Source organism: Camarhynchus parvulus, chromosome 2 (genome assembly GCF_901933205.1).
Source record: "Camarhynchus parvulus chromosome 2, STF_HiC, whole genome shotgun sequence".
In the NCBI taxonomy this organism is placed as follows: Eukaryota; Metazoa; Chordata; class Aves; order Passeriformes; family Thraupidae; genus Camarhynchus; species Camarhynchus parvulus.
In genome coordinates, this window is record NC_044572.1 from 25,070,728 (window position 1) to 25,086,088 (window position 15,361).

The following is a 15,361-nucleotide window of genomic DNA, read 5'->3' on the forward strand; positions in this document are numbered from 1 at the left end:
AACCACAAACGCCTTCTTTGGAAGAGAAAGTTTTTTCCAGCCTGAGTTTCCCCATGACCCTATGATCCTAAACATGAATCAGATTCCTCCTTTTTTCATAGTAGTTCACTGGTAATTGGGCTTCTGACTGTCTGCCTGTGAAGATGCTGAGACAGCTGTCACAGTGGGAATACTTCAGCACCCAGGCTCCCAAATTCGTTGCCGACTTTTGTAACACAGACCCAAATGTTGTCAATCATACCAAGAGGGGGCTTCTTCAGAGATAAAGGTGCTATTTTCATTTCAGTTTTGTTTTCTGCTGTGCATCATTGGTAGGATGATCTTGGTGGAGCTGTGTAAGCTCTGCTGTGCCTTTTCTTTGGGACACTCTGTTGCTCTTACATTTGTGCCTGCATGGTTATCTGCACACTGTAATAATGAATGCAGCTGCATAGTTGTGCCATTTTGAATTACATTTTGGGGGAAGTTCTAACTATATGACTGGGGGAGAAGAAGAGTTTCAGCTACAGCTTGTAACAGAAGGACATACTTCATTCCTGTTTCAAAACTTCTGTCCTCTGCCACGTTTCTGTTTGGAATGTGGAAATACAGAGCACAGTTTGTGCTGTGAACATGTCAGTAAACAAGAGCCCACATCTTATCTTGTCTCTTAGGCTTTGGTTTTGGATTCTTTCCTCTGTCCTCAGCTGATACCAGTTGTGGTTTTTTGCTCCTCCCATTGGAGGCTACACCACTTCTAGCCCTTGTTGATTAAAAATATCTATCATTTGGCCTGAGATAAGTGCCCCAATACTTGTGGAGAGATTGTGTGTGAGTCAGTAGAAGTTAACTCACACATCTGAAGGCTAAGTGTAGTACTTGGAAAAGGGTTTTTGGTGTCTTAGGTGAGAGGAGAGACCTGCATACAGCGCATTTGTAGAGGGGGACAAAGAGGACCCCATGTACAAAGGACAGGGTCTCCTGTCTCCTTTCAAAGACATTTAAACTGGGGGAAGACAGAAAAGGCACTGAAAATGTAAAAATATATATTCTGGCTCGGGTGCCACAATGTCTTAGCCAGTCCCAAAATCACCAGTCCTGCTTTACTGTTGAAGTGCCACAGCTGTTAGCGTGGAGTCTACTAGCACCTGCACTTCAAAACCAAGTATGTCATGTTTTCTACATAGCCCTTCACCTTTCAGTCCTAAAATCTCTTAAACCTGATTTCTTTCCACAAAACTCAAATCATTATATTTTTTATAACAAGCGTGGGAGAAGGAAACCTTCTTCCAGGCAAGGTCAGAGGGCAAATAAACATCATTATTTAGACTAAAGGGATGTCACAAAGTTGCATACCTTCCCTTGGGTTTTAACTGTATCTTTACAAACCCTTTGTAAGCTGATTTTTCCATGGTGACTTGGATCTCTTGCTGCCTTGTACAGAACCCTGAAGAGTGGCACACCCAACAAGCCAATTTGTATAACAAAATAATTGTAGCCGTGTCAGTCTGTGAAATGACTGCTATTACAAAAGGTGGGTGTTGTTCCCCTATTAGTAGTTAACATTCTGAATTATTTGAGAACTGTGTTTATACATACAAAATCTGCTAGCAACAGAATGCTCCTTTGCTTAGAGCTTAACACAGATCATCTTCCTCATTTGAAACTGAGATTTCAATTATGAATCAAATAATTAGGAAGTGACAATTTTGCTTGTCTTGGATAGAAAATTTCAGGCGATTCTCACATCTAAGCCTTTTTTGGAGGGGGTAGACGTCATACACTTAAATGATACACTGTCACTACTAGCAATGGCATTGTGCTGTTTGCAAGTGTGACAGTAGAGATTTGTAATGCACCTGTACTTAAAGATGCTGTTTATCTTCCTTAAGTTCCATAGTCATCCTTTCAGACCAAATATAAAGAATATGTTGGCTACTTGATACAGTGAGCATTCAATTTTTTTTTAAGTTTCTTTATTTCACTGATAACTTGCATTATACCTTTCTGAATTAACGGCATCTAATATGCAATTCAGAGAAAGCCTAACTTTTGACTTTGCCGAGTTAGACATGCAATATTTTTAAACTTTAGCTAGCTAAGGGGAAAAAAAACCTCTGTAAAAATCTGTATTTCATAGGAGAAAATTATAGTGATATTGATGGTTTGCCAAAACCTCAAGCAGTGACAAAATCCACAGTGTCCTGAAAGAGATGCCTTTGCAAAACCATTCCTTTGCAGATGGCTTAGATTATTGATACTTACAAACACATGACATTATTCGTTGAACTTTGAAAATCTCCGTTGATAAAAAAATGCAGATTTGTCACACTATCCCAAAATTGCAGAGAAAAAAAATCACCCAATGCTGCAATTGTTCCTGGGGTTGTTTTATAGTTTAGAAGTTGTTGATTTGGTTACATTTCGATATAACCTAGTGTAAAAAGGAAGGAAGGGAAAAAAGAACCCAAATTTCCTTTGCTGATATGAACACTACATTTTAAATATTTTTTGTATATTTGAAACTCCCATTGCTAAAAGGGTTTTAGGTGAACAAGAAGTGCAGGATCAGATGTGAAATCAATAAGTCACTGAAATCCTTCCACCGAATTTTTTTCCATAAAGGATGTAAAATACCATGCAATTCCCTAGCTGCACTGCAAATGATGGATAAACAGCCATAGGCATGACTTTTCTGTTTGGGTTATGTAACTGTTCTCAGTGCAAACTACTTGCAATGAAGAGTACATTTGGTCCAAATTCAAGAAAATTATTTCACCTCATGATTTTTGTCTCTGTGGGAGCTCTATGTGAGGAGTGAAGCCTCTTTTTGTGTTACCTGGCACAAAATATAAAACAGTTACTCTTCTAAATTGCTGTAAAAGGCCCCAGAAACCAAGGAATCCATCATTACAGCCCAGGATACAACTGTCCACTGCCTTAAGTCTAAAATCAACAGTTTTCTGCCCTCTGCCCCCATGGCTGAATGACTGACACGTACTTCCTTAAAAAGAACTTTTGTATGTGGACAACATTGATTTAATGATGATTAGCACTCCTGGCTTCCCACAAAGGGAAAGCAGAAGCACGTGCCACGTGGCTGAGATACTGATATTATCCTTGGAAGATGTTTCCCATGGGGTAAAGAGAAAGAAAAGTTAAAGTACATTTATTTTAGCATAAAATGACAAGCAAATGTCCTAAATAGAAGAAGCAACATGCTTTTAACAATTTGTCGTATTGGAGAGATCAGAGTGTTTTCATTATCTCTACGGCAAAATGTGCCAGAGTGCCTTAGGACCTGTGATTAATTCATTTGATTGCTCTTATAACACTGTTCAGTATTTTTGTAGTTAAGAAAAATACCAATCCCACTTCAGTTCCATATTGTTCATGAACATATACTAAATCACCAGTCATTTCATGGAGAGCAAAACATGCTTAACATTTGCTATCTCATGTTTACATCTATTGGTCTATTAAATAAATTTACTAAGCCAAATTTGGACTGGAGTTGTGCAGAACTACTGACATGAGTTTTCTGGGATAAGTCCATTCTGGCTGGCAGGATAAGGATGCATTGTGAAACGTCCCATCACTGGTGGGAGTGAATGACCCAGGGATGCTGGTTTTTGAGCAAGAAGTGGTCCTCTGATACTCCAGAGTCAGCAACTGTAGATGGTGTAACTATGCTGATTTAGTGTTACTAAGGCTTTCACCCTGAGACTGGAAAACACTTATCTCAATCCTTCCTCCTCTACAAGACTACTTATGGAAAAAAACTGTAGAAACCAAGGAGCATAGTCTTGCAGGTGACGAAAGCAGGATGTGAAATTTCAGAAAACTAAGGTTTGCTTGGAGAAAGGGGAATTAAAAATTATCTGTAATGGGTTTCATTTATTCCTCTGTGATCTTAGCTGCTTCCTAATGCTCTATGGGTGCAGAATCAGGCTACTGATACTAGAATCTCTACAGTAATTTACTGTAGGAGAAATGAACAGTGTGAAAATAATTGTTTCCACCCTCATTCTTAAATACAGACTTGCCTGTGGTATCTTCTGTGTTTCCACTAGATAGCTGTTTATTTGTGCCTCTCAGTCTCTCAATCTCCACATCTACGTGCAATGTTAAATTAATTTTCAATTATTTCCAATTGTTTCCAATGACATAGTGACACTGCTTATAAAAGGTACATCAGTGGAAGTGATGGATTTGGGCAAATATAAAAGCCTATTAGTCTTCATATGACTGACATCATCTACCTGGACTCATGCAGAGCATTTCACCTTGTCTTGCACAACATCCTTGTCTCTGAACTGGAGAGACATGGATTTGATGGATGGAACACTCAGGGAATAAGGAATTGGCTGGATGGTTGCACTCAAAGAGTTGTGGTCAATGGCTCAGTGTCCGAGGGGTGACCAGTGACAAATGGTGTCCCCAAGTGTCAGGGTTGGGACCAACACTGTTTAACATCTTTGTCAGACACGTGGACAGTGGGATTGAAGCACCCTCAGTGTGTTCACTGACCACACCCAGCTGGCACACTGGAGGGGAGGGATGCCATCCAGAGGGACTTTCATGGGCTTAAGAGGTGGGTCCTGTGAGTCTCATGAGGTTCAGCAAGGCCAAGTGCAAGGTCCTGCACCTGGGGAGAGGCAATAAGCACAAATACAGGCTGGACTGAGAAGGGATTGAGAGCAGCCCTGTGGGGGAAGGACTTGGGGGTGTTGGTTGATGAGAAACTCAACACGAGCTGGTGACGGGATCTCCATCCATGGAGACAGTCAAACCCCCGCCACACACAGCCAACAACTATCTGTTCCAGCTGATCCTGCTCTGACCAAGGGCGTGGACTAGACAATCTCTAGATGTGCCTCCCAACACTGGCAATTCAGTGAGTCTGTCTCTGACACTTCATACTTGTTTTCCCTTCCCTGTCTGATATTGATGTGGAAGAGTGCTGGGTTGAGACTGTCTCCAAGTCTATGGAGTCTTCCCAGGACCATCTGAACATCAGGGTGTCCTTCTTTCCTCACAGAATGAAGGTAATTTGCTTTCAGAAAGGCCTGAATTTAAAAATTGCTTGTTTAGGAAAGCACTTACCAGTTTGTGTGGCTGTAAGCAGGCTTTTGAGTCATTAAAATAATGGAGAACTTAGAAGAATTAATTACAATTAAGTTCATGGACTTCTGGGAAAAGATGGACTTACTAAGTTCTTTCCTCATCTGGGGCTTTAAAGTGCTCTTGGTTCAATATGTTTGATCGTCTGACTGTGCCTTGGTTCTCATGGCCTTTGCATTTCTTGTGGGGGTTTGGACTCAGCGCTATGCTTGAGAACTATCTGTGACTCTCTTACAAGCAGCTGTGACTATTACACCCAACTTCACAGGCTGAGTTGTAGATAATTGTTCTTGCAGCATCTGTACTGGTTTCTAATTCATCTGTGGCTTCACTTAGTTTGGTTGATCAGACTCATTGGTTTTAGGAATTGCTGCCATAGAAACCACAAAACCATCCCCAGAGCATGAGAATAACTTGTGTTTCTATTCCTGTTCTCTAGATCTGGAATTTGCTACCTCTGTGGGCTCTCTAAAGTCTAACTCTGGTATTTCCAGGACTTGTCATCAAGTGATTATCTGTTGTGCTTTCACTGTGAGGAGGAGAGTCCAGGACACCAAAATCCCAACCTAAGCTCAGTCTCTGGGGGATCTCTTCTGCTTCTGCATAGTGTTAGATGGGAACACCTCTGGATAGGGACTCTTAAACCTCACTCCTGAGGCCTGGTCCTGGTTCTAGCAGGAAGGAGATTCTGCCTGGAGAAGTGTGCAGCATTAAGAAGCTTAAGTCTTGAGGCAAATGGCTGGGGCACTTTATGAGCATGGGGCTGACTGCCAAGATTACACCTATGTTCTATATGAGATAATATCTATATCAGATAATATCCAAGAGATAATACGCAGAAGTAATTCAGGAAGAGTGACCAAAATTCCTGGATTTGTCCTTCACAGCCAGGTTCCCCAGGTAATTGCTAGATAGAAGTGGCTTCACTTTCAGAGATGCTTTAGGACTTGGGTAACTGCAACACTTACAGAAGGCTTTTGTTTGCATGATGTTTTGGGTATGGCCCTCTCTAGATCTGATTTCATTTGCAGTGCTTAAAATAAGATGCTTATCTGGCATTTCTAACCATTGCACCAAGTAAATTTTTCAGGTAATGCTATTATTTGCTCAATTCTAGAAGCCTTCATCAGACTGAGATATTTTGGTAGGGATTTTGTTACAAACCCATCAAAATAAAGTAGTCTCTGTGCCACAAACCTTGCAGGTATAGTTAGCAGTGGTGGCAGGCAGTGACACCATGACCCTACATGCATAGCAGCTCTGGTCCAGAAGCCTTTGGCTAATGCTGAGCTGAAAGCATGAGCCCTGCTGCCTGCAAGCTGCATGCCAGACTGCCAGGCTCAAGCTGACACTCACCATCTGCTCCAAATTGTGGCCAGCCTGTGGAATGAGCGGGACGGCAGAAGGTCTCTGTGCTCCACCCAGAGACACATGCCCTCAGGCTCCAGGTCTGAAAGGGTGATGAAGACCCATCACTTCAAGCTTGTCAATAATTCAGTCAAAACTATTGAGAGTGCTCATGAATAACTGTAGAGTATCATGACCTAAATAAAATAGACAAACCAAGGAAGTGCTTGCTCCTCCAACATGCAAGCACACAGACATTAATTGTTTGACCCTGAGATCTGATAAGCAGCCAGGTCCTAATCAGAGAAAATAAACATATTTGGGTACTTAGCATCTAAGAAGCTGGGGGGAAATAAAACTTTATTTTGATGTGCTGTTGTTATGAAATTACTCCTTATTTCTCCAAGCTTTAATCATCTCATCATCAGTCTAACAAAGACAGTATGATGCTCAGCAAAGACTGTATTCTCAGGCTTGCATGTGTGTGCAGTAATTCAGGGTTACTGAATTGACTCCTTGCTGCAGTCATGGATGATGGCACACAGGATCTCCCCGTATTAAATTTGAGAAGTGTCAGGATTATCTGTGTTTGCAATACAGCAAACAGATTTGCTAGTTTTCCAAGTCACCGTGACCCTGCTGAATTAATAATAACAGCAAATGCACTTTGTAGAAGGGCTGAAGTGTAGATTCCCATTTGCAAAGGCAGCTTGTGAACTTTTCTCCTGATTATTTTTCTCCTGTAGTTACATGGGCTGAACCTGCAGTTACAGAGATGAAAGGAGAAAGCTCCAGCTTTCTGCTCTATTTAAAATGAAGTCATAAGGCTGGATATTGCCTTTCTGCAGACTCGGGCAGAGTGTCTGATTCTACTGCAATACTCAGATGTCAGCACTGAGGTTAGATGCCAGAGTTACCTACCCTGTAAACTCAGCTAAGAAAGGCTGCATTTCCTGCCATACTCTTTTCCTTATTTTTAAGGACTTAGTACTTTTCCAATAAAAATAAATTTAATTTGTGGCTACATTTCAGCTCCATTGGCTTGATGGTATAAGTGGAGCAATACCAGCTTTGGATTTAGAGCAGTCGTGTGGCTGAGTCTCTCTTTTCAGCTTTCATGTGGTCTGGTGAGACATTCTTAGAATCCCCAAACATTTTTGAAGATCCTAAACTGGAGACATTCACAATTCTTCCTTCCCTTTCTACCATTAATCCTTCATGTTTTAACAAGCACTGAAGTTAATACAGCCTACACTCTTTCCTGTCACACTGGGCCCCCTCCCTCCTTTCTTTCTCTTGAATAAAGCAATCTGTTCTTTCCCGTCCGTACTCTTGTAAATCAAAGGGGTAGATGTCGACACACACCATAACCAAGTATAAACTTCCTTTTTTTAATTAAACAGAGTTCTGACATTTGGTTTGAAGAAGTGTTTGTTGGGTTTTATTTATTTATTTTTTAATATGTGAAGGATGTCAACTGCTTTTATTTTATTTTTAATAGAGACGAATCTTGTATGGTACCGCAAATAATCTCCAGCACAAAATCTTTCAGATGTTGTTTAATAGTTTAATAGGAAGACAGTTGGAGGGGAGCAGAAGCCTTGGAATTTGAAGCTTTTAGAATTAAGAGGTTCCCTCTTTGGTACAGGTTTTTGTACACATAAATAATGTTTTAACTTCCTTTTCAAATTTAATTTCAAAACCAGCTGTAGTTCTGTTGCTATTCTCTCTGCTGTTTTCTTATTACTGCTAATTATACTTAGACAGTGATATGAAACACAGAAATATCCAAATTCACAATAGCAGGTACTAAAAACAAACGGAGTCTTGGAAGGAGCACAGGCTCTATTTCAGTGTACAATACCAGGTATCTCAGTAGCCAAAGCAAAGTCACCTGAAGTTGCCTCTTTCAAGATATCTGGCCACCACCTTTTGTGGTGCAAAACCAGAGAAATGTCCCTAAACCAGAGAAAGTGCTCAGATCTGATGCTGCTACTTTCCATGATTATTCTCAGTCCATGACTGGTCACGAAGAAAGGGCTTTATTTAATCATTCAGTTTCAGTTTTATTTCTAGATGATGGTTTTAATCCACATTTGCAGTTGAAGTATATCATCCCTATGATGTAGGGGACCAGGTATATGTGTGTGTAGCAAAGGAGGAATGAAAAGGTCTCCTGACTGCCTGGTCAGAAGAAGGTTGGGCAGCTCTCAGAGGGACTGTGAGTGCATAGACTCTGTAAATGCTGCTCTTGATGAGCAGGACTGAGAACAAAAGGTTATGAGTAAGTTGCATGTGTACTTCTGGGCTTCCTCTTTATTTATTTGTTCCTCAGGAGCACAGACATAAGTGATCAGTGATTCAGTCCCTGTTCTTCTGTTCCTATAGATGAAGGACTATGAGTATGGCACCTTTTCATGGTTTTAGCTAAGGAGCACTACCACAGCTTTGTCCCTCCATTCTCAGTCCCTCAAGCACAGAAAAGGATCTGCCACTTCAGCAAGAGGCCCAGCTGTGTCCTGGGATGCATCAGGCACAGAATCACCAGCCAGGCAAGGGAGGGGATTGTCCTGCTCTGCTCTGGGGCGGCCTCACCTTGAATAATGTGTGAACATTTTGGTGTCACAATATAAAAAGGACATTAAACTATTAGGAGTGTCCAAAGGAAGACCATGAGGATGCTGAAGGGTCTGGAGGGGAAGCCATATGAGGAGCAGCTGAGGTCATGTGGTCTGCTCAGCCTAGAGGAGACTGAGGGGAGACCTCATTGCAGTTACAACTTCCTAATGAGGGGTAGAGGAGGGTATCTCTTCTCTGTGATAACCAGTGACAGAACTCAAGGAAAAGGCATGAAACTGCATCAGGAGGGATTTCTATTGGATATCAGGAGAAGGTTTTTCACTCAGAAGGCAGTTCAGCACTGGAACAAGCTTCCCCAGGAAAGTGTTACAGCACCAAGCCTGACGGAGTTCAAGAGGTGTTTGGACAAGGGTCTCAGCACATGGTGATTCTCAATGGGTCCTGTGCAGGAGTTGGACTCAGTGATCCTGATGGCTCCCTTCCAGCTCAGCATATTCTATGATTCTATGAACTCAGCTGCAGTTGCTTTCATTGCCCACAGTTGTCTGTGTCACAGTGACCCACAGCAGCATGCCACTGATGGTAGTGCTTTTTCACATGCATGTGCTCAGCTGGAAAATCCACCCAGAAGCTTCCTGAGAACCTGCTGCAATATAACCTGGTCTTCTGGAGCCTAGAAATCCCTGTGAACTCCTCAGATTGCTTCTTCCCACTGACAAAGTATTGTTTTGAGATACATCTGGTGTCAGGCGTAGGCATATGGCACCAGTATGGCAATGCTGGCTCCGGGGGTGGTTTCCTGCAGAAGAGGTCTGGCTGAAGGCAGTAGTCACTGCCTATGGAGAGTTATTATTATTTAGCACCCAGGTCTTTGTGAACTTGTTTGACTGGTGGCTGGGCAGAGTGCCATCGGAGCGTATGGACATGAGCAGAGACAGCTGAGTCTCCAGGGCCTTACACACATCACATGTGGGTACTGAGGTCAGGCTTCTCAGTAGGGAGAAGCTAAATGACTGTCTGTCCCAAGCACGTGTACCTGTGGTTGACGGGATATGCCATAATTAATCCAAATCTGGGCTGTATTAAGCTCCTAAAATAAAAAACAGCTTTGCCAGCCACTTGAAGAGGGCTGGGGGCCTGTTTGGATCAGTGCATTAGTGGGGAAGGAGGCAGGGAAGGAGCAGGGAGGCAGACCAGGACTGAGGAACAAAGGGTATGATGTGGAGCCGTGCTCCACAGTACTCCTCTGCACGGGCTGAGATGACCTGATCCCCCCACCAAGGTAGGGGGCAAAGGGTGCTGCCTTCCTGCCCCAAACTGCAGCCCTCTCCAAGGCCTGGGCAGCCCTTCTGTTTGTGAGGCCCAGCCCTCTCTTTGCTGTAACAAGAGCATGGACAACTCATGTTTTGTTTCTTAATTATGTTTTCAGTGCAGTTCTTGCAGCAGCTGGGAGCAGAAGCTTTAGCATTTGAGAAGCAGGATTGCCTGTTTGCCAGGCAAAATACCCAGGTTTAGCAGCCTGAGCTCTCTCTTATGCTTGGGCAATGCTCCCACATGGAACTAACTCAGGTTTCCCCCTCTGGCCCTTGGAGATCTGCTCACTCCACAGAGAGGCAGAGCATGCACAGGGGAGGTGGCAGCAGCACCAGTATTGTGGCCCCACTGAGAGTACAACATCTGGGTGGAAGATCACAAAGCCAGAAGCACCAGAAATACTTTAGTAAGGCCATTGAGAAAGCTAAGGAAAGACAGAAAAAGCAAAATCCAGTAGGCTGTATTTGCACAGAGGGAGAAAACACCTAAGCACTAGGCTGAAGTAAATACTGAAGTGATTCACTGCACAGTGCAATTCAGAGGAATGCAGGTGACCAGACACGCTGATTTTGCCTGTCTCTTGTGGGTCCCGACAGTTGCTCAGACAGATGCTTTGTGGCACCCATAAAAAGATAATGCTGGGAATCTCCTAGCCTTAAATGCTGCTTCTCTGTGAGCACTAACTCCCTGTGGAATTCCTTCTGACATGATTCCTCCTACATTTATTTATGTGCTGTTGCCATATACTGTGAAACTAGCTGCTTCTGTTCTCTGTAACAGGTAACTAAGCACCTACACTACAAAATGTCCCTAACTGAAAAACTGGGAAGCTTTACCATTGCTATTGGAAAGTGCCGTGAGATTTCCCTAGAAGGGTGTGGCAGGAGTGCAACCAAGGATATGCTGTTATTTTAAAAACCTGACCATGTGCTGGTTCCTCCCCCTTTGAAGTCAGTGGCAAAGCTGTTTCAGAGGAGCAAGACTACTTGAACAGGCAAACAAGAGGCAGCCTGGGGGCAGAAGAGGCTTACAGGGAATGGTTTCTGCTGCTGTCTTGAGCACAGAGCTGTTCAGACAGACTGGAGACCTGTCAGCCACTCTCTCCTATTAAGACTAAGAAATGAATGCTTTTCAAGTTGTTAAATGAATGGGCTTAATCTTACAGCCCTTACTCATCTGAGTACTGCCATTAATTTTAAGACAATAATCACTGTATTAAGTGCTATGGAATGGAGTCCTTAAATTGTTAAATTCTAATATTTGACAGAATTTTTTATTGGATAGAAAAATAATACTGACATAATTAAAAAGATGTGAACATTTCACCTTTTGAAGACTGCAAGCTGCTTTGGAGGGAGATGTAAAACTAGAAGGAGTGCAGAGAGCTTAAGCCCGTGTCATGTCTGTAGGTTATTTTTGAACTTTATGAAAAACACACATTAGCAGTTTATATCCTGACCATTCAACTGTATTCTGGCATTCTAAATGCAAAAACATGCTAACCATGAAAGCAGAACTTTTAAAAATACACTGTCCATTTGGCTTCTTTGCCCTGCTTCAGAGTCTCCCAAGTTTGTCTGGGACAAACTTGGGAACTTTGTTGTGGAATGACTGTTTGAATTGGGGTTTCTTAAAATACATATGGAGTCTTGTAGCTGCTGTGGGGTGTACCCAGTGGTGGAGCTGTACTATTTTAAAATCATCTGGCTATTTCTCTTCATGTAAGAATATCTGTCAGCTTAGTTATAAGAAATGAGAGGGGTTGATTAAAACAACTCACGAAGCCATTAAACAAAGAGATAAAATGTAGAACATGTGCTGTAGGGTCGTTTTAATTATAATGTGGGAGAAATCTGTGGAAACTGGATGGCAGCTGCAGTGTAGCTGAGTCTTAAAACCCTCTTAACAGTACCAGCATCCTGTTTCTTAGGGGTGAAGTTTCTTTTCTGTGAAGCTAGGTCCTTTGGAAATGGTGTTTGGAAGCTACCTCTCATGGCGATGACTGACCAAAATGGAATGGCTGTGCTCAAGCATTAGATACACACTAAAATAGGCACTTTTTACAGACTAAAATAGGCATTTGTGTACACTAATCATCTAGTCATTAGGTGCTAGACTATATAACAAAAGAGAAATGTATGCAGAAGTGTTAGTCAAGAGTGGAAAGTATAAAGATTCAAGTGAACAGCCAGGAAGATACAGAGAGAGTGCAGAAGAAAAAATGTAATGGCAGCTTTTTTATTGTCTTGATTATCTTATCAGGTCAAAAAAAACCAGTAATAAATATACTGCTGTGTGCTATATTATGTCTATTAAGTTCACTTAGCATATAATCCGGCTTTAAACAATTGATATCAGGCAGCCACATTAATTCAGTAAAAACTGTTTAAACTTCCCATTTTACTTTATTCTTAATAACCTAGGCATCAAGAATTAGCATAATTATTTCTAGCCCTATCAGAAGGAGTTTCAAGTCTCTCATGAGTTCAAATCAGTCTCTAGCCACTAGAAATCCTCATGAGGAGCAGTAAGAAAAAGAGGCTACACATCTGCCCATGTCAAAGGTTTTACAACCCCATGCGCTTCTCCCAGAGACAGGGCCATTACCTACGTAGATACTGGGTGTAGTTCAGCTTGGCAGCTCCAGCGTTCCTAATTCAACAAAGTTTTCTGAAATGTCTGCCATGCTTTTATGCAAATGGAATATGGTAATTTAGTTAACCCGTTGTCATTGGGTAAAGTGTGTTCCCAGATAGGAATAGCAATACTTCAAAATATCCAGTCATTAAAGTATAAAAAAAGATTTGCATAAAATAAAGACATAACATCCAGAACCAATTATATAAAAATGGGAAATAATTATTTAAGAGCATGGTAGACTTGAAGGAGTTACTGCTTCTTGCTCTTGGCTGAAGCTTGTAGGCACATGAAGATCTGGGGACTGTTCCCTTGAGGACTTCAGCTGTTGTGTTATTTTAAAGACATTGAAAAGTGGTAGTTGGGATAGATAACAGTCTCCATACTGGCTTGTGGGGCACTCTACCAGGTAGCCAGGGTACCCATCACACCAGTCTGGCTCCTAAGCATCCCCAGGTAAAGAAAATATACAAAGATAACTCAGCTGCCGTTAGGATGAGAAAAAACTCAATTCTGCTTAAACAGTGTAAAGTAAAGTGTGGTCTCCTTTGTTCTTAGAAGACCTCGGTAGCAGAGGAATCAGTCATTGATCCAACAAAGAGACACAGCTTGTCAGCTGATGCTCTCAAAACAGCACACCTTGAGGTGAACTTCGGAGGTTTTTTTTCACAGACTTGCCTCAAGCTGCCTGAGTTAAAATTTAGAGGGGAAAGAGGGGAAGACCTCTCCCTGATGGGGAGAGCTCATGGGCCAGGATGCCATTCTCTGTTTGGCTGGCATCTGGATAATTGAAGTTCTCACTTCTGGAAAAGAAAGTAAGCACTTGACCGTCACTCATGGAGAGATTATCTCAGGTTTTAGCATCACTCTCAGACTCATTCTGTATTTTCCCTAGGACCAATGGGACAACACATTTTAGGATCAAAGTTAGTTCTTTGCATGTGTCTTGTTGCTTTAGTAGAATTACTAGTATGCAAGGAGTATGAATAAAATTCATACAGTGATTCCCAAAATACAAAATGCTAATTACGGTGTGCTTCCCTAGGGAGAGAACTGAACCATGGGAGAGGCTGACCATGTAACCCCTCTCTTCTCTACCTCTTTTCCTCCAGTCCTCCGTGATGTCAGTCTGTTTTGCCCGCTTTCACCCAAACCTGGTCGTTGGTGGAACATATTCTGGCCAGATTGTCCTGTGGGATAATCGCAGTCACAGGCGCACTCCGGTTCAGAGAACCCCCCTGTCTGCTGCTGCTCACACGGTAAGGATAAAAATCACCTCCCCTTTCCTTAGAGGAGATGGCCAGCAGGGAAGGGCAGCTGCCTAGTTGTGTCTACAATGCTAGTTGCCACGCAGATGAAAACAGAACTGTGGCCCTTGAAGGGGAAAAAGTAGATCTGAGACATGAACAACTGCCTCTTGTAAGTGTTTGATCATCACACGTTGTACAATCAAGTCAGGACATTATTATTCTTTCCAAGGAAGAAGGCAGGATTGAGTACAACACTTGAATGAGGCACCTATGTGCCAGCACAGTGGCACTGTAGCTCTTGTCCCCATTGTCTGTAAAGAAAGCCAGACCGCTGTGGAGGCTGTATGTCTCTCAGTCTGATGTGGCAGGTAATTCGAGTCATTATGTTGTCTTGGTGTACAAAAATTTCTCCTTTGAACCAGATTAGGCACCTATGAGGGTCTCAAAGTGGATTCCTATAAGTAGATACTGGTGCCCTTGGAAAAAGTGAGGCAATTTGCTTCTGTTTTGTAATAGAGCAATACATAAATCCCTGCCATGGTCTTCTGCTCCAGAGAGGGCCACAGGGCAGAATTTTCACACTGAGGGAGAGTTTGTTTCAATGGAATGATGCAGGAGAGCATTTTGCTGACACACACAGATACTTACAGATAATTATTGATGGTGGCAATGGGCTCTAGTGATGCCTGGGAGATAAATGGGCAGAGCAGTAATACAAAATGCCTGAGAAAGAAGAGACTGTCTGTGATGCAAAGATGATATCTGTGATAGGAGAGTCTCTTACACTGCAAAGTGTTCATATTGTGCTGGAGGAGGAGACAAGCCTGGGTTGCCTACTAAAGGGTCCTCACTCTGCTATGTCACTGACATCCAGTCCATCCTGCACAAACCTTGTGTATTCTCCTTCTCCAGAGTCTGGCCATGGGCAGACTCTTCAGGAGAGATGGAAGGTGGAGTAGCTCATCCTGGGAGCGAGCATAGGGCAGTTCCTGAGTGGAAAGTAGAAAGGAGGAGAAAAATGCAAAAGTATGACATCAGGATGCAGAAAACCACACATTTTCTGTAACATAAGGAATGGAACTCGAAAAGCACTCTGAGAGATAAGATGATAATCTTGTTCTAGCCGATTG

General features: G+C 42.4%; 1 protein-coding gene across 5 annotated transcripts in view; it reads left to right on the forward strand.

Moving 5' to 3' along the window:
• DYNC1I1 (dynein cytoplasmic 1 intermediate chain 1) overlaps positions 1-15,361 on the forward strand; it is a 185,959-nt gene that overhangs the window by 123,108 nt on the left and 47,490 nt on the right. For all 5 annotated transcript variants that reach the window (XM_030943965.1, XM_030943966.1, XM_030943963.1 and 2 more), the window contains one exon: positions 14,094-14,240. In XM_030943965.1, coding sequence (XP_030799825.1) covers positions 14,094-14,240 — 147 coding nt within the window. The remainder of the gene's footprint in view (positions 1-14,093; positions 14,241-15,361) is intronic.